Source organism: Microcaecilia unicolor, chromosome 12 (genome assembly GCF_901765095.1).
Source record: "Microcaecilia unicolor chromosome 12, aMicUni1.1, whole genome shotgun sequence".
NCBI classification, from domain to species: domain Eukaryota; kingdom Metazoa; phylum Chordata; class Amphibia; order Gymnophiona; family Siphonopidae; genus Microcaecilia; species Microcaecilia unicolor.
The window spans coordinates 24,540,274-24,566,415 of record NC_044042.1 but is presented as its reverse complement, the minus strand read 5'-3'; the positions used below and the strand labels follow the sequence as shown (position 1 = coordinate 24,566,415).

Here is a 26,142-nt window from a genome sequence, read left to right as displayed (position 1 = left end):
TTCTCGGCTCTCTTTCATTGTCTTTTTCCAATAGTGTACTACTCTCCAACACACACGTCTACCATGACCTCAGGCAAACCCCGCGGGCGCGGCCCCGCCGTCTGGTCTGCGCCCTTTTCATCACAATACAAATCACATGATCATTGGCTACGAATCGTTAACGCAATGTTTGTATCTTTCAATGGCTAAGCGCTTACTTTTCTTCCGGGCTCACAGTGATTGGTTTAACCCTCAACCAATAGCCGTGCGGTGCCCCGCCTCTTTCCCCGGCGGCGGGTGCGCGGCCCCGCCCTCTCCTGCTGCGGTCTTGCTTATGCTGCTGCTGCTGCGCGTGCGGTGTTGCACTGCTGCTGAGCTCTTTTTCCCGCATTTTTTGCATTGCGCGCGTTTCTGTCAGGTGCATTTGACTTTATTGCGCGCCCGCCGAAGTTCCGTGCGGTGAGTCGGTATCTACTTCATCCGGCGCGCTCTATTACAGTTCTAGGGAGCCAAGTTTTTGTTTTTTTTTTCTGGTGACTTAGGTGTGGGGGGGTAAAAAAAAAAAAAAGGGCGGCAGAGCCAGGTCCGGTCGGCTGGGCATGGCGGTGCGGCAGCGGAAGCCGGGGAAGGAGGCGGCGGCGGCGTCTCCGCGGGGGGCTGAGGAAGAGACGGCGGAGGAGGAGTGCTCGTCTTCGGCACCGGCCCGGGGCCCGGGAGGGATGGTCTGGTTCCTGCTCGTGCTGTTGGCCGCCGGGCTCGGGGCGCAGGGCTGGCTGCTCTTCCGGCAGGGGGAGACGATGCGGGAGCTCGGGGAGACGGTGCAGCAGCTGCGGAGCCGCCTGCAGGGACTCGAGGGGCTGAAGGAGAAGGTAAGGCCCGGGGACCGGATGGAATTCATTGGCCCAAAGTACGTCACCTTATTTCGCAAACTATTAAAGGCACAACTGATAAGACTGATGATGACTAACCACAGAAACAGTCAGACCTTTAAGTAAACTAGTGAAGAAAATACGACTCTTAATTTCGTGCCTTCATCTTTATGTCAATTCAGAGTCTTAATTTGTTATTTGAATGTGTAAAGTAGCTCGTTGTTCAATGTAACCAGAACTGAATGTCAGTTTTCCAGCTGTTTTAATGTAAGCTGCATTGAACTCGTTGCAGATAATGTGGGAGAAATATGGACGTAGAAGAGGTTGGTGGTTATGGTGAGATTAGGGGAATACAGGGGTGTAGAAGATGGTGTTGGGTGGTACTGGCCATACAGTGAAACCTTCAACTGTCCCTTATCCCTGATGTGTCCTGTCTGTCCTAACCCTTATCCCTTACTTGGCCTTTCTGCCATAATTAGATTGTAAGCTCTATTGAGCGGGACTGTCTCTCCATATTCAAATGTGAAGCGCTGCGTACGGTAGCGCTATAGAAATAAGTAGTAGTAGTAAGTGAGCTCTGCCAGGGATAGTTGAGTGCACTTGGCCCATAGTGTGCTTTAAATAAAAGGGAAAGTGACTGATGTTTGCCCTAACTGTCTTTCTTTGAGGTTTTGTTTCTTTTACATTCCAGGTAGTAAGTGCAGTGGAGCTGGGGCGAAGAATCGCCGATTTGGAGGCGGCACATGGAATGTATGAGGAGAAGCTAGAGCAAGCCACAAAAGTTACCAAACAGATCCTGTCCTCTGACCCCATCGCTAAGATATCATCCTTGCAGGCAGAGGTGCAGCGTAGCCTTGCTGACATTAGGAAGGAGTTCCCTTCTAGGATGGACTTTGATTGGCTGGAGAGGAAAATCGAGCTTCTGGACTCAATTCACCTGGAGAAAATGGTGCAGAATCTGGATGACATGCAGCAGACCAGCTTTATGTTGAAGGAGAACGTTACTTCCATCACTGTCTCACTCACCAAGGCTTTCAGTAAGGTAGAACAGACAGGGCACCTGGTGCAGATAGTCCAGGAGAAGCTGGAGGCGCTTAATATAGAGGTTACAGAGGGCATGAATACCGTGCTTAGTAAAATGTTGGCGCTGGATGGAGGTGTTAATGAGACCCAAAGGTGGTTTGAAGCTGTGCAGTCACAGCTGAAGTTGCTGCATGATCTGAAGGAAACAGACAGCTGGAGAGAGAGCGCCCAACAGCTGGAGGGCCTTAGGTAAGGAGCAACTGCATAATAGTGGTGATGTCTGTTAACAAGCAGTGATTATTTCAAAACTGTCTTCTTTAGAACACCTGAGTTTTATCCGCTAAATTTTGTGGAAAGGCTTCTTGGGTGTATAAATACACTCCAGTAATAACAGTATGTAAAACTAAAACACAATGGAAGTTGATATTCAAAGCTATTTAACCAGGCAGAAATGGCTCCTGGTCAGTTCAGTTGCTTGTTTGGGGCTAACCGCCCATTTTCAGTGGCATTTGTTAGTGCTGCTGAAAATGTCTGGTTGGCATCTATTGCAAAACCAGCAATTTTGGGGGTGTACCGGGGCAGCGTCAGCACTTGGCCAGTTAAGTGCCAATATTCACCGCTTAACCAGCCAAGGTAGAAGCTGTTTGAGTTGTTTTTGGCACCGAAACTGGCCTGAAATCTGGGTTTGGGTTTCAGCTGAAAATGCCAAGGAAACCTAATGAATCGGAGAGTAATTTTGGGAGCAAGAGTTCTCTAACATTCCTTCTCTGGATAAGTGCCTCTGGGAGCTAAAAAAAGGAAGCAAGAATGAGGGGTAATGATGCACCCTTCTATGGATAGAGACCCTTGCAGATCTGCTTGAATGCGGTGCATTTTAAGTAGCCCAACAATAATGGAAATTGTGGATATCCAGAAAACCTGATGGTATGACCCAAGGACTGGGTTGAGAGGGTCTGCAGTAGGCTACTCCACTTGCTTTTTCACAGTGAATATGCATGGAATAGATTTGCATACCAAGAGGAAGTGTATGCTTATGTCTCTCAGCACACAAAAATCTCTCTTGTTATGAATTGCAAAGTACTTTAACAAATACTGTAAACCTGTGAAGTGCAAACGTGGAGGTTGGGTTGAGAGATTTTTTTTTCCCTTTTCTCATTTTGGTTGCACTTCACAGGTTTATAGTATTTGTTAAAGTACTTTGCAATTCATAACAAGACAAGGAGCAATAGTGAGAGAACTTGAGCTTGGATTGTAAGCACTCTGGGGATGGGGAAATACCTACTGTACTTAAATATTTTATTTATTCATTACATTTGTACCCCGCGCTTTCCCGCACATCGCAGCTTGCTATGAGCTAAATCTTTAAAAAAAAGCAAACTCCAGGTTTTCTTTCACGAAACCTCTTCTTGGGCCTAATATGACACCCAAATGCTGCAGCCCAAACTCCCCCTCCACCGAGCCACTGCAGCAATTAGTCGGGTGGTGCTTGTGAATCGAGCAAATCTGCACCAACACGGCCCCGATGCTCAAAAGTAAACACTGCCGCTAGAGGCCATTAGCACTGTACTAGCGTTCGCATTTACCTATGCAGAATATTTTGAGGCACGGAGCATGGGAACAAACGAACGCGCAGATGAACAACAGGTGTTAGGGTGTTGGAAGAGAGAATGTCTCATGCTTCTCTCATGAATCTTTCTGCAAAATCCTCCAATTTTGATTGCTTTTGGAAGCAGAAGGAAGCCCATACAAGCAAGCCCTTAAGCACTGGTTGTGAGAAACAGCAGATCCAAGCGAAAGCACACATTGGCATCTGTTTCCTGCGTCTAAATATATGTCCAAGCTAAAATTAAAAACACTTATATTTAGGCTGCAGAAAATAAGACACCAGCGTGTGCGCATGTGCCTGGTAAAACCCGAACATGAAGCACACATTGGCATCTTGTTTTCTGAGCTTACCGTGGAACTCTTCTGTGCATGCACCAAGCATAGTCCTTCCGCCAAACTCTAATGCTCAATGCTATGAGCATGCCTATATTTGCATGTCATTAGTGTTGAGCATTAGGGCGTTCTGTGCTGTTGCGGCGGTATTTTTATGGCGCTATTCGGAACAGCGCAGGAGTTTTGAGCATCAGGGCCTGACTGTTTTGTTTTTATTCATTTGTGTTTTCTGTAAGAACTTGGCACTTCACAGTTCTTTAAGCTATTCTTTCTCAACCATCTGTCCATCAGGAGTTCTTGGGTTTAAACGTTGCTTCAGAAGTGCAGAGAAATGTCCCAGAGCTTGGGTGGCTGGCCGGGAGTGAAGCTACTCTCCCTTTCTATTTGATCTATTTCTGATCTGTGCTATCACTGTTTTATTTTGTTGGAGTTCCTTTGTTTTGATTATTATCATTTGTATCTTATACATTGTACACAACTCTGATTTGTCTCTTGAAGAATGGTATATCAACTCCAATAGACCTAAACAATAGGAAGATTATGATAATTCTTTCACATTACTGTGTTTTCTTGTGGCTGCTACTTCAGTTTTGACCCGCATTATACCAAAATGTCATGTAAAAACGCTGCTATCACCGTTTTTTGAAATACCCACAGAATTGGCGCTCTCCCTAGGCAATGGAGTTTTTCAGTATACTCCTATTGAATATGCATGAGAGAGTTGCAACCTTGGCTGCTGCTGTCCTTACATTTGCGTGGTGGTCTTATGTATATACAGTGCAATCCGCTTAAGTGCAAGGGTGTGGGACCAAAGAAATGCATGCAGTTAACCGGAGCATGCACTTAACCTTTGTGACCCAAAGAAGCTTGACATCTGATAAACATATGTACAGTACTGTTTATTATTATACGTACAGTATACAGTGTCCGTTAACTGACGTTAGGCTTACTTGAAGTAATAGGTTATAGTCCTCTGTACACTATTGGGTCTGTGAGTTCCATAGACTACGTCTGCCAGACAGTAAAAACTGTCAAAAATACACTGACATCCAGTGGCCTCCAGATAGGCCCGCACGGTGTTGAGACTCTCCAGCGCTCTTGCAAAAGTGACAGGAGGAGGTTGTTGAATTCTGTCAGCATGTGCCTCGCTGCTCATTTCATCATCTGTTCCATCATCAGCCGTTGTTGCCTGCGTGTAGGCGCATATGTCAACATCAGTGCTGTCTTCATCTGTTTGTAGATATTAATCAACAGCTACGTAGCGATGGAACTCCTCTTCAGTAACACCGGCTGGTATGTCAATAACCTGTTCATCTTGCGCATTTGCAACAGCTGCATCTGTTTCGTCCCTCTCCACATCCTTAACAAAGCTTGCCTGCTTTTAGCAGTTCACAATGGTTGCCTGTGTAACATGATTCCAGGCTTCTTTCTGCATATGTAGGGAATCCAATAGTGATAGATTACGAGCCAGTTCAACAGCACGTTTATCCTTGCCAGTCTGGTCATCCATAACGTCATCAGACGACGTAGCTCAAGAGCCCGATAATGTTGTTTGAAATTGGCTATCATGCCCTGATCCATAGGTTGGATCAGAGGGGTAGTGTTTGGTAGCCTGACATCATCCCTGTGTGTAGCACAATTATCACAAAGCAACAAAATCTGACGCTTTTGTGCCCGCATTCTAGTATCTAACTTCTTTAGCCACTGCTTCCAAAATTCTCCAGTCATCTATGAATTTGCGTTAGCCTCGTATGACGCAGGAAGGCGCTTAACTTTCTTGAAGCAACGGGGCTGTTTGCTCGTTCCAATGATGAGGGGTTCCAACTTCTCACTCCCATCCATATTGCAGCAAAGAAGGATCGTCAGTTGGTCCTTCAACATTTTACCTCCAGTAGTTTCGGCATGTTTGAATGCAAGTGTTCCATCAGGAATCGCTCGCCAGTAGAGACCGTTTTCATCAGCATTGAAAATGTCACGAGTTCTCACCATGCTGTTTCTTGAATTTTATGTTGTTCCTCTCCTTCCATCTTTCCAACCATCCAACAGTGGCTTTGAATTCATTTAATCCAATACTTCCAGCTAGCTGATTAGCTTTCTCCATAAGCAGTGGACCACTGACAGGAAACTGTCTGCTCCTGACTCGAGAAAACCACCGAAGAAGAGCATCTTCTACCTCCTCAGCTTTTCCCGCCCCTTTCCGTTTCGGATTTGTATTGTTTTGCCAGTCTTCCAGATGCTGGTCTTTCTGCTTCAAGATACGTGAAATTTGACTGGGATTGACACCATATTCTTTAGCAATAGATGCTTGACTTTTTCTAATTTTTTTTTAAACTTCTATTCGTTCAGCCAGTGTTAGTCTTACAGTTCCGCCATGACTACGACGACCCCAGTGTACACTCTAACAACATTCTTTCGCTTATACTGCCTGTGGCAGCTAAAGGGGCAGTAAATTTGAAATCTCGTTGGTTGTCACGCGCACCAAGCATTTCATGCATGTTCATTAAAGATGTCCTGAAAACACTACTGGTTAGAGGAATTATGAGAATTGTGTTGACCAACACTGGCATATAACTGATACATGTTAAACACATACACATTACTTTGTGTATAAATGCAGCAGTGTGGACCCGGGCTTTTGTTGTCACTGCAGCTCTGCATATGAAGCATTTCTGTACTGACATCAGAAGCACAGTCACTAATTGGTTGTGCTGTTATATACAAGCATCAGTGTGGAAAAAATTTAAAAGGAAGAAAGATATTTAAAATGCTGTCCATAATACCTATTCCAGTGTTGACTGAATATGGAATTCATTTTGAAGCAGTTAAATGATACTATATAGCCACATTGCCAGTTGAACTACCTGTGCATACGTCCGTACAATGGAGATTTGATTTTAATTAATTTTTATTTGCTCAAAGATGTGCTGCATTGTTTAATTTTGTGTTTTCCAGAGAGCTGATCCAGCAGCTACAGTTGGAGAAGTCGTCCATAGCACAAGAAGTGAACTCAGTCTGGCGCCAGGTAGAGGATCAACGCAGAGAGCTGGAGGGCAAGGCGGCAAACCTGGAATCTGCTCTTGGCATTCTACAGACCCGTTTAGCACAGGTAAAGTACCTAAGGGTGGCACAAAGCTAAATCCACCACTGCCAACGTCGGTGCCCTCCTTCCCCTGATCATTTTCTATCTTGGACCTCTTGGCAGCAGCAAGTTGCCATCCCTAGAATTCTAGTCAGAATGGTAAAGGGGGAGTCTTAATTCATTTGGCACCATTACAAGGTGTTAGTATAGTTACTCTGAAGTATGAGCTGTCCCTCAGGCTGTAAACTGTTGTTCTTAATAGGGAGTGGAACAGACTGTGGTTTCAGTTTCTACCACTCATGCAAACCCCTGAGCTAGTTCATTAACTCCCTTGTGGGCAAACTTGGACTGAAGCTGTTTGAAACAAGAATATTGTATCCCTGGGGTCAGAGACCTAGCTAGAGGATTGCTCTGGTGAATCTTTGAAGGGATGTACACAAAACCATCTGATATATGCTGGTAGCAACCCCCTGGGTGAAGAGGACCATGGTGCTTCTGTGTTTAGGTCAGAGTCTCATTTTGCCCTTGGTACACTGTTATGGTATGTTACAATAGGATATTTCTCTGTATTCCTGAAACAAATTTTTCCCTAAATTTTTTATAGTGCGTAACCAAATTGCAACAGATGCACGTTGCATAGAATCAGAATCCTGTTGATTTCTCTCATATCTGTTAATCTTTCTTAGAATGTGACTGTAAATTGCATTCTTTTGGTGTTTACTGTTAGATAGCAGAAGCCTCAACCACATTTTTCCAGAAACAAATTCAATAGCATGATTGTGCACTGACTGAGTGAAAATATTTTCTCCAGTTTGTTTTAACTATCAGGTCGTAGATCTCTTAAAGTGTCACCTCATTGGGTAAACGACTATTTCTGGGTTACATGTTCCACCCCACTTACTTATAAACTTCTGTCATATGTCCTATATTGTCTCTCTTGCGAACTTCACAATGGAGCTATTCGTTTCCTTTATCTCTTTTAGTAGCCGTTAAGCCCGTTTAAAATGGGTAAGATTTCCAGCTACCCTCCTCGCCGCCGCTCCCTCCCCCCTCCGTGCCGGGCCCCCTGCACTGACCTGACAGCGCCTCTCACCTCCGTGTGAAAGCGCTGCAGGCAGCAGCAGATCGCTCTGCTGCTGCCTGCAGCGCTTCTACACGGAGGTGAGAGGCGCTGTCAGGTCAGTACAGGGGGCCCGATAGGGAGGAGGGCAGGAGCAGCGGCGGGGATGGGGGGGGGAGAGTGGAGGTTAGTGCGTGTGATGTTCGTTTCCAGGTGGCAGCGTCCAACAATGACTCCGACTCTGTTTCCCTCTCTGTTCTGCCCTCTGACGTCATCACGTCTTGACACGAGGGCGGGACAGAGAGCGAAGTCTCTACTGCGCATTTGCAGGTGAGTTGGTCACTTGCCGTTTATTTGTTTGACTCTCTGAACCTTTTCTAGTTCCACTATTTTTTTTTTTTTTGGTGATGTGTGCAGTATTGGTTGTTCCTGTCATCTTAATACTCGAGGTCTAGCTATACTGTGGATTTATGGAGAAAAGGATAAAATAATTAAAATCTTAAGGATTTTATTAGGACTTATGTTTGTGTTGGATGTGCATTCATGTCAGAGCTCATGCTTATTTATTGCTGTAGTCACTGTAATATGATATTAATTTGTATTGAGGTATTTTGAACAACAGATCAAAGTTTTGTTTGAGGGAGGTGGTATAGAAATATTATTTAATTTACTCTGGAAGTTTTCTTATTTTTTTTTTCACTTACAGCTCAGTTGGAACCAGGACTAGGAACTGATGCCATGTTCACACCTACATGGTGTTGGTGGGGTTTTCTCCTGTTTTTATATCCCTGCCAACTTCATCCAGACCAACTATTGCAGGGTTGGTCCTCGGCTAAGAGCCATGCATAAGGAATTCTCTTCCTTTATGGCTGTACTACTGTTCCCAGCCAGAGGGAGGCAGGCTTGGAGCATGTTTGAACCCTCCTTTGCAACTTTCAGTGTAATGCTTTTGCCTATCATTGCCCAAGCGGTGTTGGCAACGTCTTGGGAGACCTTGAGCTCCCTTTTTTTTGCTGAGCTCGGGATTGCCTTGGCTGTCCTCTGGGTATTGCTGTAAGAGCAGTATGTGGTCCCTCCCCCACCCTCCCCAAGTGGAAAATGAGAATGTTATCAGTTCTTAACAGCCTTGGATAGTGAGCTCAGTCCCCCCTCACTAGGCTTTATGTTAATGCAGACATTCTTTTTAGTTTTTAAACGTGAGAATCTTTTTACTATTTGGCTGCATTCCTCCTCCTCTCCCCTTCTTTTCCCAGGTAGAGACTGGATCAGTGAATCAGAATGTGCAGCTGTCAGGAGCTGTGGAACAGGAATTGCAGCGTTTAAAGCAGGGGCTGGACGAGATGGGAAGCCACATCCAGAAGTGTGAGCAGATACTGGTGTTGTGTTTTTAATGTAACTTTTATGTATGCACTGGTCATTTGAAGGTGTGGGAGAGGAGTACAGCGCTATCTTTCCTCTTTTTTTGGGGGGGGGGGGGGCGGGGAGATTTTAACGACAACAGAAGTGGCCACACACCCACACCCTTCCCATAGCTCAGGTAACAGCAATGTAAAGAGAAGTAGTCTAGTGGGGTTAGAGCAGTGGGCTGAGAACCATTGAACCCAGAATTTAAATTCCAATGACTCTCTCCATGTGGTCTTGGTAAGTTACTTCACCTCCATTGCCTTAGGTATTAGTTCATAGTTCATCTTTATTTGATATACTGCTCATAGTGATTGCCTAAGCCAGTGGTTCTCAACCTTTCTTTTATTGTAACATACCTGATGAACAATATTCACATGTGTGGCACACTGAACACTACAAATTGCAGCTGAACAAAGGAAAAAAGCGCTATATATCATTTAATTGTTGCTAACAGTGATGTAAAGGAAATACAGACTCAAGGGTGATGTCTATCGAGGTGGAAGAAAGAGGTGGGCTGCAACATTTTCATCTGTGGCTGGTGACAGAAGTAGGGGCCAGTTATGGAGAGTTTAAGTACCTGACTTCCTCAATGCCCTCCAACCTGCAGTGCACACAGTTAAGAAAATCAAAAGCGTGCTGTCTGCCAAAATTTTGGTGACACACCAGTGTCTCCTGACACACTGGTTGAGAACCACTGCTCTAAGCAGTGAACAATAAATTTAAAAATTATAAGAAGGGGTACTATGTAATGAGAACACATTAGGGGTGCTTAGATTATAATTTCAATTAAAAATAATTTGGGCCCTGCCAAAATCATAATAAAAATCTAATATGTGAAATACTAGATGAAATTATTACCTATGAGACAGATGGGAGGGAGGGATGCTAAGACAAAGCAACAGAAGTCGTAGTACCAAGGACAGTACTGACAGTTTAGGTCCGTGACGAATGCAGCAGAGAATGACAGAGCAGGTCTATTGACTGCAAAAATTGTGTAGTGCTTCTATGTGTTCTTAGAAGAGTAAAGTAAGTTTATTGTTCAGCATTTTATGGCAAGTTTCTATATAGATATCAGTTGGTAAGGTAGTCCATAAAATTTGAGACACAACATTAAAGCATGATTCACGAGTGCAGTCAAGGTAAGAATCAATGAGATATTACTAGGAGACTTTGCTAGGATGATCTGAGAGAACTGGAAGATTTGTAAGGAAGTAGGAAATTTAAACAGAGAGACAATACAGAATAATAATACTTAAGTTGTGAGCCTTGCCTGTTTTGGGCAGTGACCTACTAACTGATCCTCAGTATGGAACTCATTCTTGAGCTCTGATCTAGGAAAGGCTAGTAATTTAAAAAATCTAAACCTAGTCCAAGATTTCCTGTATACACCAGCAGCACACCTACGGGCGGGCCTTAGCAGACCTGGCCCCCATCCTCTTTGGCTCAGGGCCACCCAGTACTGGTGTGCATCTGTGTAGGTGGTGGGAATCCCGACCAGCTGAAGAAAACTTCCACTGGAACCCTCCAGGCTGTCAGAACTCTGTGGCAGTTGGTGGCTGCACTCATTGACTCTGGCTCCTCGTGTATGCTCAGCTCATGCACGAGAAAGCATGTATGGGGTGGCTGGGAGCATGGTTGTTGATACTTTCAACTGGTGAAGCTTGGAGATTCCAGCCAAGATATATATATATTTTTTTATGTTTGATTGGGGAGTGGGAGAAGCTGAGGGTGGAGAGGAAATACATGTGCCCACCATTCCACCCCAGACTTACCTAGAAATTGTCTTCTGTCTGTCACTGGCATATACAGCTCTCTAAAGAAGAGTACAGCATAGGCAGCAGCAGTGTAGACTACATAGACATAAGCTATGTTAGCATACAATAGTTACACTGCAGTAGAGCATCTAGATTTGATTACGCTCGAGGGAGCAAGCCATTACCATGGGTGCAGGTTTTTAGTTTTGGTTTTTGTTTTCATATACCTACTACTACTACTACTTAACATTTCTAGAGTGCTACTAGGGTTACGCTGCGTTGTACAATTTAACAAAGAGAGACAGTCCCTGCTCAAAGAGCTTACAATCTAATAGACAAGTGAACGGTCGGTCCGATAGGGGCAGTCAAATTGGAGCAGTCTGGATTCACTGAACGGTAAGGGTTAGGTGCCGAACGCAGCATTGAAGAGGTGGGTTTTAAGCAAAGACAGGGAGAGGGGGCTTGGCGTAAGGGTTCAGGAAGGTTGTTCCAAGCATAGGGTGAGGCGAGGCAGAATGAGCGGAGCCTGGAGTTGGCGGTGGTGGAGAAGGGTACTGAGAGGAGGGATTTATCCTGTGAACGGATTACCTAGTAATACGATGGCAGAAAAACACCAACAGGCTCATCCAGTCTGCCCAGTTATTCCTGTCCATGTTGCAAGAATATATATTAGTTGCCAGTTTTGGAAGTATCTCCACTTGTAGAAAATTGCTCCTTATCCAGGTCCATGTTTTTGTTCTTTCGCTCATTGCTTCTCAACTGTTCTGGGTAACAGAGTAAATATGGGATCTTGTGTGCTCAACACCCCATCCGTGTCAATAAAGTCTAATCTGAGCAGTCGCCAGTCAAACTATGTGTTCAAATGAATTACTTAGTGAATGAAAACCGATTTTAACCTTTTTCGTAATGCAGAATTGAAACACCTTTTCTGCAAGTTTCAGTTGATGATGATTTTCTTTTGCAATTTTTTTTTCACAGATTCAAAATGAAACTATGGCATGTGCTAAAATTTGTCCGCCTTTTTAGTTAGTACTTTTTAACTCTTCTTTTTGCCAAAACATTTTTAAAGCTTTTCATGTGGTGACTTTTAAGAGTCTTGCTGTACTTTCTTTTGCCATTTTTTCTATTGCTCCTTGCAGAAATCTTCTAGCTGACATATATTCTTAAGTTTCCTTGCTTGCATGCACTGGATATTTGAAATCTCCTCTCAGATTTTCAATTATCAAATTTTAAAGCCATCCACCTTTATTTTTTTCTATAGGCACTTTTGGTTGATTTTGAGCTCTGCTTCAGTTTCTTCACTGACTAGAGGACAATCTAGTGTCTGTGATATTGATATTGAATCCATTCTTTCTCCTCTGTAGAATATTTCTTATGCCACAGGCTGCCACACAATCATACTAATTCCACCCTTGTGCTTAACAAGTTCACAAGGTATTCTTTTCTTCAAATGCATCTTGGGTGACTCTGGTCCAGCAGTTCAATTTTAGTTGTTTTATCAATCTAAAGTATGCATATTTTAACAGTGACTAACGATCATAGAAAAAGTTTCTTTCTCACAACAATGCTTACAATAGACAGCTACTTCAGGTTCAGGTAAACGTTTCGTCAGGTCATTTGGGTTGATCTGTAGGTTTTGTTTTGCAGATATGGGTTTTTGGGCAATTCTGTCAGATTTTTCTTGGTCTTCCAGGTCTTGCTGTGATATCAATTGGTATGTGTAACTTTCATGTTTTTAACAAATGTTTGACCGTTGAAATTTCTGGCTGATAATATTTAGAGTTTATATTTAACCTTCCCCTGCTTTTGTAAGAGTATATAACTCATTTTCAAATGATCCGACAGAGAGCCTACAGTGGGGGAAATAAGTATTTGATCCCTTGCTGATTTTGTAAGTTTGCCCACTGACAAAGACATGAGCAGCCCATAATTGAAGGGTAGGTTATTGGTAACAGTGAGAGATAGCACATCACAAATTAAATCCGGAAAATCACATTGTGGAAAGTATATGAATTTATTTGCATTCTGCAGAGGGAAATAAGTATTTGATCCCTCTGGCAAACAAGACCTAATGCTTGGTGGCAAAACCCTTGTTGGCAAGCACAGCGGTCAGACGTCTTCTGTAGTTGATGATGAGGTTTGCACACATGTCAGGAGGAATTTTGGTCCACTCCTCTTTGCAGATCATCTCTAAATCATTAAGAGTTCTGGGCTGTCGCTTGGCAACTCGCATCTTCAGCTCCCTCCATAAGTTTTCAATGGGATTAAGGTCTGGTGACTGGCTAGGCCATTCCATGACCCTAATGTGCTTCTTCCTGAGCCACTCCTTTGTTGCCTTGGCTGTATGTTTTGGGTCATTGTCGTGCTGGAAGACCCAGCCACGACCCATTTTTAAGGCCCTGGCGGAGGGAAGGAGGTTGTCACTCAGAATTGTACGGTACATGGCCCCATCCATTCTCCCATTGATGCGGTGAAGTAGTCCTGTGCCCTTAGCAGAGAAACACCCCCAAAACATAACATTTCCGCCTCCATGCTTGACAGTGGGGACAGTGTTCTTTGGGTCATAGGCAGCATTTCTCTTCCTCCAAACACGGCGAGTTGAGTTCATGCCAAAGAGCTCAATTTTTGTCTCATCTGACCACAGCACCTTCTCCCAATCACTCTCGGCATCATCCAGGTGTTCACTGGCAAACTTCAGACGGGCCGTCACATGTGCCTTCTGGAGCAGGGGGACCTTGCGGGCACTGCAGGATTGCAATCCGTTATGTCGTAATGTGTTACCAATGGTTTTCGTGGTGACAGTGGTCCCAGCTGCCTTGAGATCATTGACAAGTTCCCCCCTTGTAGTTGTAGGCTGATTTCTAACCTTCCTCATGATCAAGGATACCCCACGAGGTGAGATTTTGCGTGGAGCCCCAGATCTTTGTCGATTGACAGTCATTTTGTACTTCTTCCATTTTCTTACTATGGCACCAACAGTTGTCTCCTTCTCGCCCAGGACTTACTGATGGTTTTGTAGCCCATTCCAGCCTTGTGCAGGTGTATGATCTTGTCCCTGACATCCTTAGACAGCTCCTTGCTCTTGGCCATTTTGTAGAGGTTAGAGTCTGACTGATTCACTGAGTCTGTGGACAGGTGTCTTTCATACAGGTGACCATTGCCGACAGCTGTCTGTCATGCAGGTAACGAGTTGATTTGGAGCATCTACCTGGTCTGTAGGGGCCAGATCTCTTACTGGTTGGTGGGGGATCAAATACTTATTTCCCTCTGCAGAATGCAAATAAATTCATATACTTTCCACAATGTGATTTTCCGGATTTAATTTGTGATGTGCTATCTCTCACTGTTACCAATAACCTACCCTTCAATTATGGGCTGCTCATGTCTTTGTCAGTGGGCAAACTTACAAAATCAGCAAGGGATCAAATACTTATTTCCCCCACTGTATAGTAATGATCTGACAGAGAGCCTATGGTGTTTGGAAAATAGACAGAAAACAATCGCAAGCCGAGAGGTTAGAAGGGTCAGAGAATTTGTTCATCCCTAGAGTTGCCTTCACTTGAATAACTGAAGGTTAAAAAAAAAAGGGGGGGGAGGGGAAGTAATGAATCAACTGAAAGGGTGTCCAAATTTTTGTACCTGTCATAATCACTGTTAAGATCAGCAAAATAGTAATTATAATGCATTAAAATTTACAGAAAGACATTGTATAACTTTGTTCCCTAAATTACTACTTCTACATGGAATCATTGAAACTATTTGACCAAAGGTACCTAAACCTTTGCACTGATCTGTAGCTATCTGTGGCCTGCAATAATATCAAGTCATGCTTTCTTTATCAACCCTTTTCTCTTCTCTTCTCTTTATTATCTCTCCCTTTGTCTTTACTCTTGAGAGGGGAGGGTGGGTTCTTATTTCTTTTCCTGACAGTGTCATAGCCTTTCTTTGCTGTCATTCTATCAAGCTTATGTCTGTCCAGTTTGTTTCATTCTTGTTGCAATGCAGAAGCTCCCAGTTGATCTCTGGCTTTCCTCTCACAGCTTTGCTACTGGATATTTTCTGTGCTTATTATAGGCTTTAATTCCATCAACCATTTTTGTCTTCACCTCCTCTCATGGGAGTCGGTTCCGTACACCTATCCCTCCTTTCTGTGATGAAATATTTTTTTTTCTGATGTTGCTTCTAAGTCAAACACCATCCTCCATCTGATTTTTATACCTTTTTGAAGTTTTTGAATGTAGTCCGTCTTTGCACATGGTTAATCAGTAATCCAGACTGAGAGCCAGCAGTTGACTCCACACAGGCCATGTTTTCTTCAGAGGAGGGCTTCATGTTCTGCTGCCGCCTTCCCTGGATATGACTAACATTAGGAAACTGCCTTGTGATGCAGAAGGCATGTGGCACTGTCCACAGGGTGGCACTCTTGTATCATGTTTTGTCCATTTTTTTTTCCTGCTTTGTAAAAAGGGAAAATTATTTGGGGACAAGGGCCTTGTGGTGCCAGCTGGTTCGGTTGCACAGTACATGATACTGGTAGGTCTTTCTGGAAGAGGGAGGTATCAGTATTCTGCACTGTATATTTCTACTACTACTACTACTATTAAACATTTCTATAGCGCTACTAGACTTACGCAGCGCTGTACAAATATTTCTGAGCTATTACATATGGGTGAGCAGTCTTGTGTGGCTTCTATAGATGTTTAAATGTTTTATTTTCTAGCTTTATTAGGGGTTATTAGAAGGTACAAAAATCAGTTTATTACTGGTTACCTTTTCTGATGGAATCAAATATACATTTGTATCATGTAGGAGTCATCATTGCAGAAAGTCACAAACGTAATAGAGGATGCAAGACAAGCTAGCGGAAGTGGTATTTTTCTGGTGTTTATAAGCAAATTTTTAATTTTTTGCAGTGGGGGTTGTGTTCACAAAAAAACCTGAAAGTGGAAGCACTGCTCATAAATGCATTGTTTTAAAAATTGTGTTTAGTAAGCAGCAGTAGATGAGACAAAGTCCTCTTGAATATGCTGTCTAGAATGGACTGCTAGGCCACAGCTCCCTCTTTGCTGTAGCTGTGGTCTATTTTTCCCGCTTGGTTAAAGAAAGCTGACACTATTTGGCAGCTCTGAGTACTTGCCCTGTTGAAAAATTGAGTCTAGAAGGCTTTTAATATCTTGTCAGATGCTGACATGCGCCACAACGGGAGGGCCAGTAATCAGCTAGAAGCACATCTTAACAAATTCTATATTTGTGTCCCTCTGACAGGTTTCTCTGGAGAAGTGGAAACATATTGTGAGACTGCGGCGGACTGCAGCTGGCCACATATCCGTGAGGTTGGCTTCCCACACCGTCTCCTGAAGGAGCCTATCATCACGCTGGGGGTCTCTGGGCTGAGCACCGAGGGCTCTGTGGGGGTCTCTGTTAAGGCTGTTGATGTGACAGACTCTGGGTTCAAGGTTCAGATTGGCAACTTAGGGGGTCACCATCTGACCAGTGTGAAAGTCACATGGATGGTCTGTGCCTAAAATGAGTGGGCTGTGCAAAGCAGCCACTCTGATAGTTCCAAGCATGCTGGGGACAGCAACTTGGGTATTTTTGAAGAGAACAATAGTTAAATCTAGTAGTTTTATGGTCTTCATTTACAGCTTTTAACCCTTGTCATGATCTCCCTCCCTATCTCTCTCCCTTGCTGCAATCTAACTAAATAGAAGCCAAAATTGAAAAAATGTATATATTTAATGTTTAACGGACAATCAATAATGTAATTGGGGGGACTGGTGTCCATAGCTTAGTCTAAGGTTTTATAAAGTTGTGGTTGGGATACTGTGATTGGTCAAGCAAAAGTATGTGACACTGTTGAGTAGGCAGCACAATGTAAAGTAAATGGCCAATAGGAAGGCAGATTTAAAGTGTGCTGAATATCGCTGTATTCTCAGCTGAAATTACCAAGCCTCCAGAAGAAAGACGATGTAGGTGGTAATACAGTTGGATCTCTTGTGCCTTAAGTTGCTGGAGAATTGTTGAGTTTTGTTTTAGCTTTCCAGCTGGTACATATGGAACATTGATACTTTGGGGAAAAAGTAAGTGTTCCAGCAATATCATTACTATCTTCTCCAAAAAAAAAAAAAACAACCCTAAAAACAAAAGGTTGCTTCTGCACCTGTAATTGAAGGGCTAAAAACCTTGTTTGTGTATTTAATTTTGTAAAACTCTTTTTAATTTTTTGATGAAAGTTGTAACACCTAGCCCTTTTAAAAATAATTATTTTTATTTAAATTCCAAGTTCTAGACCTTTTTGAAAGGTCTTTAAAGTGCACCTGAAGGCCTTTATTCCCTAGGTTTAGAATAATTTAGTTTTTATTTTGGTGGGCAAGGAGTAAATATGGAGATGCTATTTTCTACCTAGCCTGTAGTTGCACTGTGGCAAAGACCTTTCAGAGGTGTACCAAAGATTTAGCCTCGTGAAAAAGTCCTTCAGTTGCAGTAGAACTGAAGAAAGCTTATAAAAACCATACAGCCTATGGCTGAGTGTAATGAACTGAGATTTGCTTGTGCCTTCTCTATTCAGTGATCAACTTGTAGGTTCTTAGAGAAAATGCCACAAAAATCAGACAAAGTCTGTCTCTTGCATAAAAATAAAAAAAAAATCACTTTTTTTTTTTAATTGGTTTAGCTCACCAATTTTTCTGTTCATAAACTCTAATTTCTCTGAGGAAGAGAAGGCCAGTGGTATCCTTACATCTGGGTGATGTCATCCTGATGAAGCCCAGCACAGGACGCTATCTAGCACTCTGCAACTTTTAAGAGGCTTTGGGAACTGGCCCCACCACGTATACACGAATCCCTTCTCACCTGATTGGGGGGGGGGGGGGGGGGGGGTTGGGACCCTTAGTAATGTAACAGCAGGAAAAGAATTTAGCTCCTCAGTGAGGTGGGTAGGGTTCTAAGCATATCTATCCTACTGTCCTCTGAGAACACCTGTTACAAGTATGTAACTTTGCTTTCTCTGAGGACAAGCAGCACAGTGAGTTACCAGGCTCAGTGAAAACAGTAGAAGAGCCTCGCAACGGCAGGGACTTTTCTGAACTAATTAACCTAAAAATGTGCAGCCTGGAACAGGTGTGTTATTTTCAAAATGTTGACATTTTTTGTGGTGGTTTGAGCTGCTTTACCGTCATCTTGGTCCTGTTTGGTTTGTGGAACTGACCTCCTCACACAGCATGAGCCTCCTGGTATAAGCTTTATACTAGATGGCCTGGGTTGCAGCTAAGAAAAACAGGATCTGACCTTCTCACACAGCATGAGCCTCATGGTATAAGCTTTATACTAGATGGCCTGGGTTGCAGTTAAGAAAAACAATCAGTGGGCCTAATGGTCTTCCTATGATTGTCAGTGGTTTTTAAGATGTGGGCTAAACTAAGCCTGGATATTCAATGCTGGGCTATGCCCAGGCTCTGGCATTGAATATTTGAGTGACTGGTCACCAGCCAGTATTCAAGCCCAGTGCCTGGTTCGCTTGGCAAATAAAGTTAGGATAGCCTTTTACTGTCCTATCTTTTTATACACTTAACTGGTTAATGGATTGAATATTATTGCTAAGTGTTGGTACGGCCCATGGACCTTTTTGGCAGTAACCAGAGATGCTGCAGTGGTCAGCTGCTATGTAGCAGCACTGCACAGTTAAGTGCCATTGAACAGTAGTGGCCAGCCTGCTAGCATGTGTCTGAGATGTCTGTGGATGATTGGTTAAAAAAAAAAAAAACAACAACAACCCAAAACTGACCTGTGAGATATGCTTCCTGTAGCAGTAATTGAACATGCCTACCTCTTGAATGTTTTTTTAATAAAACGTGTTGGGACAGAGTTGGGAAACTATTTCACAGCATCTGGCCAGAACGTGTGTATTTTTAAGAAGTAAATCTTAAGGATAATATGGACCTGCTTTGTGTAATTTTTGTGCTTATGCATTATAGTAGCCAGAGTTAAAGCTAAATTGCAAGAGAGGGGGTGGGGGCAGGGGCCATGCTGTAGTGGATTAAAAAAAAAAAAAAAAAAGAATTTATGCAATAAAACCTAGCCAAAAACTTAATCTTTTTGAGCAGAGGGCAATTTCCTATGGCGTAGAAAACTCCGAATGACAAAGTTCTTATTCTATACTGGAGCTGCTGTTTCTTCTTAAGCATGGCTGGTACTAGCACAGTATTAAAGTAAATGATTTCAGACAGGACCAGCATGGCCTCTCTAGTCTGCGTAAGGGGGTGGGCATTTCTAACATTCTGTCTCTCAAAGGTGTTTAAGGCTGCTTAGAACAGGTAAAGTAGTACCTATCTACATAACAAACTAGAAAATATCACTTATGCTGCTGGTTGGTTTTGATATGTTAATACAAAAATCTCCTAACCAATTCCAAAACAAAATAAGGGGTGCAAAGCACCTGCAACACATGCACAACCTCTGAGGAGCGAACATGTTGAAAACCATCTCTTGGTACCATAGAGTTGAAGTAGTGGAAGCAGTCAAGGCTAAGGCCGGCCTTCCTCCCTCCCCCCACAACAGCCTTGATCAGTTTGTGGGGTGGAAGTGAGTGGACCTGGGCTAGGACAGTGCTTACCAAACCAGCAATTTACAAGCTTTAAAATACAATTGTAAAGAATAGAAATGGAGCTCCAGAAGAGCACAAAGGTAAAACATACAAAGAAATAACGGACCATAACAAAAAGGGTAATCAGTTCCATGTTACGTGAATATTTGAGAAATTGTTATGCATATTCAATTGCAGATATCCTAAAAACCTGACAAGCTTGAACCCAGTGAGCTAAGATAGACACGTTGCTTGTGGTCTATCTAATTCTGCTTCACATACATCTGCTACCTTTAATATGACCCTTTGTATATATAGATATATATAGATATATATATAGAGAGAGAGAGAGAGAGTTTGGAGTTGCATCATTTGTGCAAAACCTTGCATGTGTGCGCTTACCACAGGGGCTGTGCACTAAAGGTGATGAAGGAAATGCCTCAAGCAGCAGGCAGTGCAAATAGGGTGGATGGCCAGGTCTGTGATTCAACCAGCATTATGTCCCATATAGCATTAGCAGCTGCTAAGCTTGGACTAAAAACAAGTGTTCCGCTGCTCCTACCTCTTCTTTCCTCTTATCTCCCAAGTGTTTTCAACAATTGGATTTGACCCTACTACGTCCTCCATTGTGCACTCTGTTGTAAATTTTGTATGCTGAAGTCAAATGATAGCCTGGAGGGAATGGCCTCCACATTCTTTACATTTTTAGAAAATATAAATCCACCAGCTGATGAGAGAAGTGTTACTTCTGACCGGGGGATAGTGGTGCTTTAAGATGCTACCAAGGGATGGGAAGGTTGGATGAGAATTTGTAGGTTATGAACGGAAGGGATTTGATACAGGTGAAGAGGGGATAAAATAAACCATAGAGGAGAGACATAATGGAGAAGAACAAAAGATGAGAAGGGGATAAGTGAGTGAGGCTGAAGAAAGATAAGAATTGACTAAAGGCAAAAAAACAAGTGGAAATACGAACAGACAACCTATGCACATCATGTTAGAGATCTTGATCATACATTTCTCATTGCCTAGAGCCTCAAAGGTATCTTTCTCGTGATGTTTGGATCAGCCCACCACCAGACTTAATTGAAGTTAACACAGTTCATGCAGTTTGTTCACTGGTGATTTGTCATACAGCCTTAATTGCAAAATAACATGGCAGTTTACAGAATAAATAAAAATCCACAGTATGACAGTGTTCATATAAGGAAGGAAAATGCCTCAAAGAGCTCAAAAATCATAGCGATTTACAGAGCTGAATAGATCAAAGAATCTTCTGTTCATCGGCAAAAAAACCTTCCTTGTTAATGTCTTTTTTTTTTATCCTAATTTTAGTGGTGTAGTCTATGCTGTATTAAGCTATGGCGAATTAACAAAAGTCCAGATCTCAACTACTGCCGCCAAACCCAGCAATCACGGCAGTCACAATATCAAAAGCACCAAAACTTGTTATTGGCATTTATTCGTGGTGAAACATTAAATCACTTATCTGTGAGAGGCACTTGAAGGACTTGTACTGAATCGTTTTCTGCTCTCCTCGCCCTAGGCTGACGATGGCCAGCGTTTTGCTCTGCTGCTTCAGGGTCCTGGTTAGCGGGGTTGCTTTGCATTGGCAGCACATCTGATTCTGAGTGCCTGATAAATGCCAATAACAAGTTTTGGTGCTTTTGATATTGTGATTGCTGGGTTTGGCAGCAGTAGTTGAGATCTGGACTTTTGTTGATTTGCCATAGCTTAATACAGCATGGCCTAACCAGTAAAAAATGTTTTTTAAAAAAAATTACAATAAAAAAAGATAAGACATTAACAAGTAAGGTTTTTTGCCGATAATGAAGAAAGGATTCTTTGATCTGTTCAGCTCTGTAAATCGCTATTTTTGAGCTCTTTGAGGCATTTTCCTTCCTTATAAGAACATAAGTACATAAGTAATGCCACATTGGGAAAAGACCAAAGGTCCATCGAGCCCAGCATCCTGTCAAAGACAGCGGCCAATCCAGGCCAAGAGCACCTTTCATATTGTGGACTTCTTGTTTATTTTTTTTTTGTCTAGCGATTCAAATTTCCACACCCAAAACTTTTTTTGTTTTATATAGAATAAAACCACATGACCTGAACAAGGGTACTACAATAGTTAATAGGACAGGACAGGACGATATTTATGAAATGGTTAGAATGCAAAAATTAGCTACAATGTCCATTGCTATCCACCAAGCCAGACATAGAGACTAACAAATGCCTGTGTGTGAAAGATTTTAAGACCTGCCTTACATACCCTTCTTGTCTGCTGAAGACCATTCCTGACGAATGGGTAATATGCTCTTCTACCAGCTGAGGGAGACTGAGAACTGTTGAATAGTGACAGATGTGCAACCCTGACCTGCTCGGTATTTCTCAGTCTCCCAGCAGAACTGTGCAGCCTGCTGTTTGGTTGGGTGTGTCGTTTGGCCCCAATTTAAAAAAAAAAATAATAATAATAAAAAAGGGATTTCTTCAGGGGTGACCTGGAGCAGACTTGTCTCTTTGCTGCTGCCAAAAAAGTATCTGGGCTTGGGCCCCAGTGCCTTTGGGGGGGTGTATACTCTGGTCTCTAGGCCCCTCCCCCTCATTTTCTCCTCCACGTGCTCTTCGTTGGTGAGTAGTGTGGCTCAACCTTGTCCCCCTTAAGGTGAGCCCATAGCTGGAACAGCACCGCAGGACAGGGGCCAGTTGCCGTGGGCTACGTCTTGCGGTGGGACGTTTGTGGCTGAACACTGCTGTGGTACGGTGTGGCATGGCCTCCTAGGCAGAGTGCGCATGTGGAGGGGGGGGGGGTCTCTGTGCACAGCGGTTTTTGCCTCGTGTGCAAGGAGGTGGAGACTAGTGCTGACTAGGAATCAGGTCCCAGTGGTGGGGAGGGGTGCTGGAAAGGCCCCCCCTCCCCGGCAAAGTAAGGAGGCTACTCAGACTGCACTCTTGGCGCATGGTGCTCCAGACACTGTTTTGGCGGGGATGTCCACCATGTTGAGTCCAAGTGCTGCGGGGCTGTATTTGGGAGAGAGATGCCCACTTCTTACCAGGTATGGTCTCTAATTTTTCCCCAAAATTTGTCCTCTTCATTAGGCTTATTGCCTGAAGAGGGGGCTACCTGTGGAAGCTTTGGGGGATTCTCCGGTGACCAGGGCCCCAGAGGGGTCGCTTGGGGTTCCTGGGGTGGCCCTTGGGGCCAAGAAGACCCGCATTGCTGCTGGGGAGGACCTCGAGGTGCTTTCTCAGGTCGGTGCTCCCACTCTCAGAGAATGCTGATCAGGGGTATTCCTAGGAGAGAGCCTGGGGGAGCCTTTAGTTCAGATTTTTAGGTGGCTTGAGTTGCTCACCTTGTTGGCGGAGGTCCTACAGGCTCTCAAATTGTCAGAAGACTCCCCTCTGGTGTCTTGGAAGGGTGACCCGCTGTTAAAGGGGGTGTGCCGGTCGCCACAGACCTTTCCGTATCATGAGGCTTTGCAGGAGCTGGTGGAGGATGAGTGGCAGACACCGGATTCACACTTGCGCATTGGTCAGGCGATGGCTTAGATTTGTCAGCGCCCTATGACAGACCTAGAGTCTTTCTGGGTCCCTAAGGTGGACACGGGACGGCGGTCACCAAGAAGACAACTATTCCTGTAGAGGGTGGGGTGGTTCTTAAGGACCCTTGAGATCATAGAATGGCGGCTCTTCTGAAGTGATCCTTTGAGGTATCAGCCTTGGTGTTACAGGCAGCAATTTGTGGGGGTTACATGGGGCAGGTCTGCTTTCCTCTCGCACACATCCGCCTCGCAGCTGTCTACAGATGTCATTAATTTAGAGTTGGGCACTGCCTTTCTCTCGGACTTGGTCTGCATGTCTGCAAAGAACCTGGCTCTGGTGGTAGCGGAACGGCAATTTTTATGGCTCTGGAATTGGTTGGCAGACGTGGCCTCCAAGGTTTGTTTGAGTTGGCTTCCATTCCAGGGCAAGTTGCTCTTTGGGGATTGGAGAAGCTGGTGAAGAGCTTGGGAGAATCCAAGGTGCTTGGCTCCTAGAGGATAGGTCCCGCTTAGCTCCCTGTTCATCAGGTCAAGGATGCTTTAGGGAGCTGAGAAGGTATCAGTCAGGTCGAGGGGCAGGTGCCCAACGTAGTCATTACTGGAGTAGAGGCTAGTCCTTTCCTTCCTTTCGGGGCAATAGGCAGGGAAGTGGTGATGGGGCTTCTGGAGGTACCAGGGCTTTACAGTGAGGGTCTGGGGGCCCAGCCTTTGGTGGTGCCCATTGGCAGCAGGTTGCAACTGTTTTACCGGAGGTGGGCCTGCATGACATCAGATCAGTGGGCCCTGGATATTATCAAGGATGGCTATGCGCTGGAGTTTTGTCATCCTCTTCCAGATGCTTTGCAAGTCTCCTGACAAGATGGCAGCAGTCCGTCAGACCCTGTAGAGGCTTTTGGTCCTGTGGGCAGTGATTCCAAACCCTCCAAAAGAGAGAGGTTCTGGGAAGTATTCCATTTATTTTTTGGTGCCCAAAAAGGAGAATTCCTGGTGAATCGGACCTTGCATGTTTCTCCCTTTTTCATGGAGACCCTATATTCAAGGAGTTGTGCAGCCAGGAGAGTTTCTGACCTCCCTGGATCTGTCAAGAGGCATACCTTCATATTCCAATTCGTCAGGATCATCGATTTCTCCAGTTTGCAGTCTTGGGGGAGCACTACTAGTTTCGGGAACTGCCATTTGGCTTGGTTACAGCACCATGGTCCTTCTCAAAGGTGATGGTGGCTGCTTCAGGCAGGATGGAATTCTGGTGCACCCCTACTTGGACGACTGGCTGATACCAACGAAGTCTATCAAGGAGAGCCAAATAGCCACGTCTCGAATAGTCCAGCTGCTTCAGCATCTGGGTTGGATTGTCAATATGGCCAAGAGTTTTCTTTCCCCTAGTTAGTCTGAATATCTGGGGGTTCATTTTGATATGGCGCGTGGATCCTGAAGATTCAGTTGCAGATTTGTTGTCTTCTCGTGGTCAAGGATCTGTCCCAATGGGTGATACTCCAGTCAATTAGTAGGTATTAAGTTGTATTGTATGTTAACAATTTTTTTTTATAAAAATGAATATGTGAAATGAAACAAATGAAATATCTACAAATTGGGGGAAAGCCCAAAGGAATTGAAGATTTTAGTGCATTGCACATCCCTACTAAGCTCTTGGCTTGCACCAGCTTGGTTTTGTGGTGCCAGGTCAAGACCATGCTCTGGTGCCTGGGACAGCATCTCCTCCTTGAAACAAAATAATTTAATATAGCAAATGCTGCATACACTAAATAGTGGGGTGTAGTCATCAGGACATTAATGAAAGATGGATATACATAGCCAGTATGACTGCTGAGGGTTTGATACACCCTCGACCTGTCTGAGCTTGTATTCTGATGACAGATTCTGATCTTTTGCTATCAAAAGTCAGTCTCTCATAACCAAAAATGGCTCTCTGTGTCTTACATAAATAAGACACTTTAATATCACAAAATTTGGAAGCTATTCACAATCATTAAATTATTATTTTTGAAAAGAGGAATTCTCAGTGAACATGAATAGTCTATAAAGACTCTAGGGTACCAATTGACTGCTTCATAAAGCAAACTGTGAGGTGGTATGCAGAATGCTGCCCCTAAGGGATCCCTCAAATAGTCAGAACCACCTTAAAACCACTAGTCCAGGGGCGTAGCCAGACACCCAATTTTGGGTGGGCCTGGGCCAAAGATTGGTGGGCAGAAGAAGTCCGCCTTGTCCCACAAGTGATTTGGTCTCTCCCTCTCTTGCCTGCATTCCATATGGTCTCTCAAATATCCCCCCCCCCCCCCACACACACACATACCTTTTAAATAGCAGATTTTCACCGTCAGCGAGCAGCATAATACATGCTGCTCATGTTGGCCCCTCAGCCTTCCCTCTGATGCAACTTCCTGTGTCCGCATAGGCAGTACTACATCAGAGGGAAGGCTGTGGGGCCGGTGCGAGCAGTATGTATCAGTCGCTGCTCACTGCAGATGAAGATCTGCTATTTACAAGGTATGCAGGAGGGACAGTTGTTAGGAGTTTTCGACTGGTGGGGCTTGGGGATCCCTGCCAGCCACATCATAGGTATGCTGTTACTGGGTGGGCCTGGGCCCACCCAGGCCCACCCTTGGCTACGCCACTGCACTAGTCCTGTCCAGAGAGGAAGTGAGATGAGAGGGGTGCAGCTTAAAGGGCAGGAACCAGGAAATATAAAAGGCAGGGCCAGAGTGGGGTTAAGCGGGCCCATGGAAGGAAGAACTGAAGTACCGTCATACACCTTTACACCATATGTCTTACTATTGTGACCTGGCTGAGGTAAGCAAACTTTCAATTTGAAGACTTGTAAGCCTTGTTCTGAGGGCTGTTTGGGCCAGACCTGGAAACTCAGAGAGAGAGAGAGAGAGAGAGCAGACATTT

General features: G+C 44.1%; 1 protein-coding gene across 1 annotated transcript; it reads left to right on the top strand.

The window, feature by feature from the left end:
- Positions 1–294: 294 nt before the first annotated feature.
- Positions 295–17,090, top strand: LOC115481986. Its single transcript, XM_030221504.1, has 5 exons — positions 295–848; positions 1,540–2,120; positions 6,762–6,915; positions 9,202–9,310; positions 16,372–17,090. The coding sequence occupies exons 1-5, from the start codon at positions 579–581 to the stop codon at positions 16,629–16,631; spliced, it is 1,374 nt and encodes a 457-aa protein (XP_030077364.1). The 5' UTR covers positions 295–578; the 3' UTR covers positions 16,632–17,090.
- The last annotated feature ends 9,052 nt before the right edge of the window (positions 17,091–26,142 follow it).

Bases quoted from the DNA above. Each gene is read 5' to 3' on its own strand.
- LOC115481986 (XM_030221504.1), top strand. From the start codon at position 579: ATGGCGGTGCGGCAGCGGAAGCCGGGGAAGGAGGCGGCGGCGGCGTCT. The intron at 849-1,539 runs GTAAGGCCCGGG...TTTACATTCCAG, and splicing joins TCGAGGGGCTGAAGGAGAAG to GTAGTAAGTGCAGTGGAGCT. The intron at 6,916-9,201 runs GTAAAGTACCTA...TTCTTTTCCCAG, and splicing joins TACAGACCCGTTTAGCACAG to GTAGAGACTGGATCAGTGAA.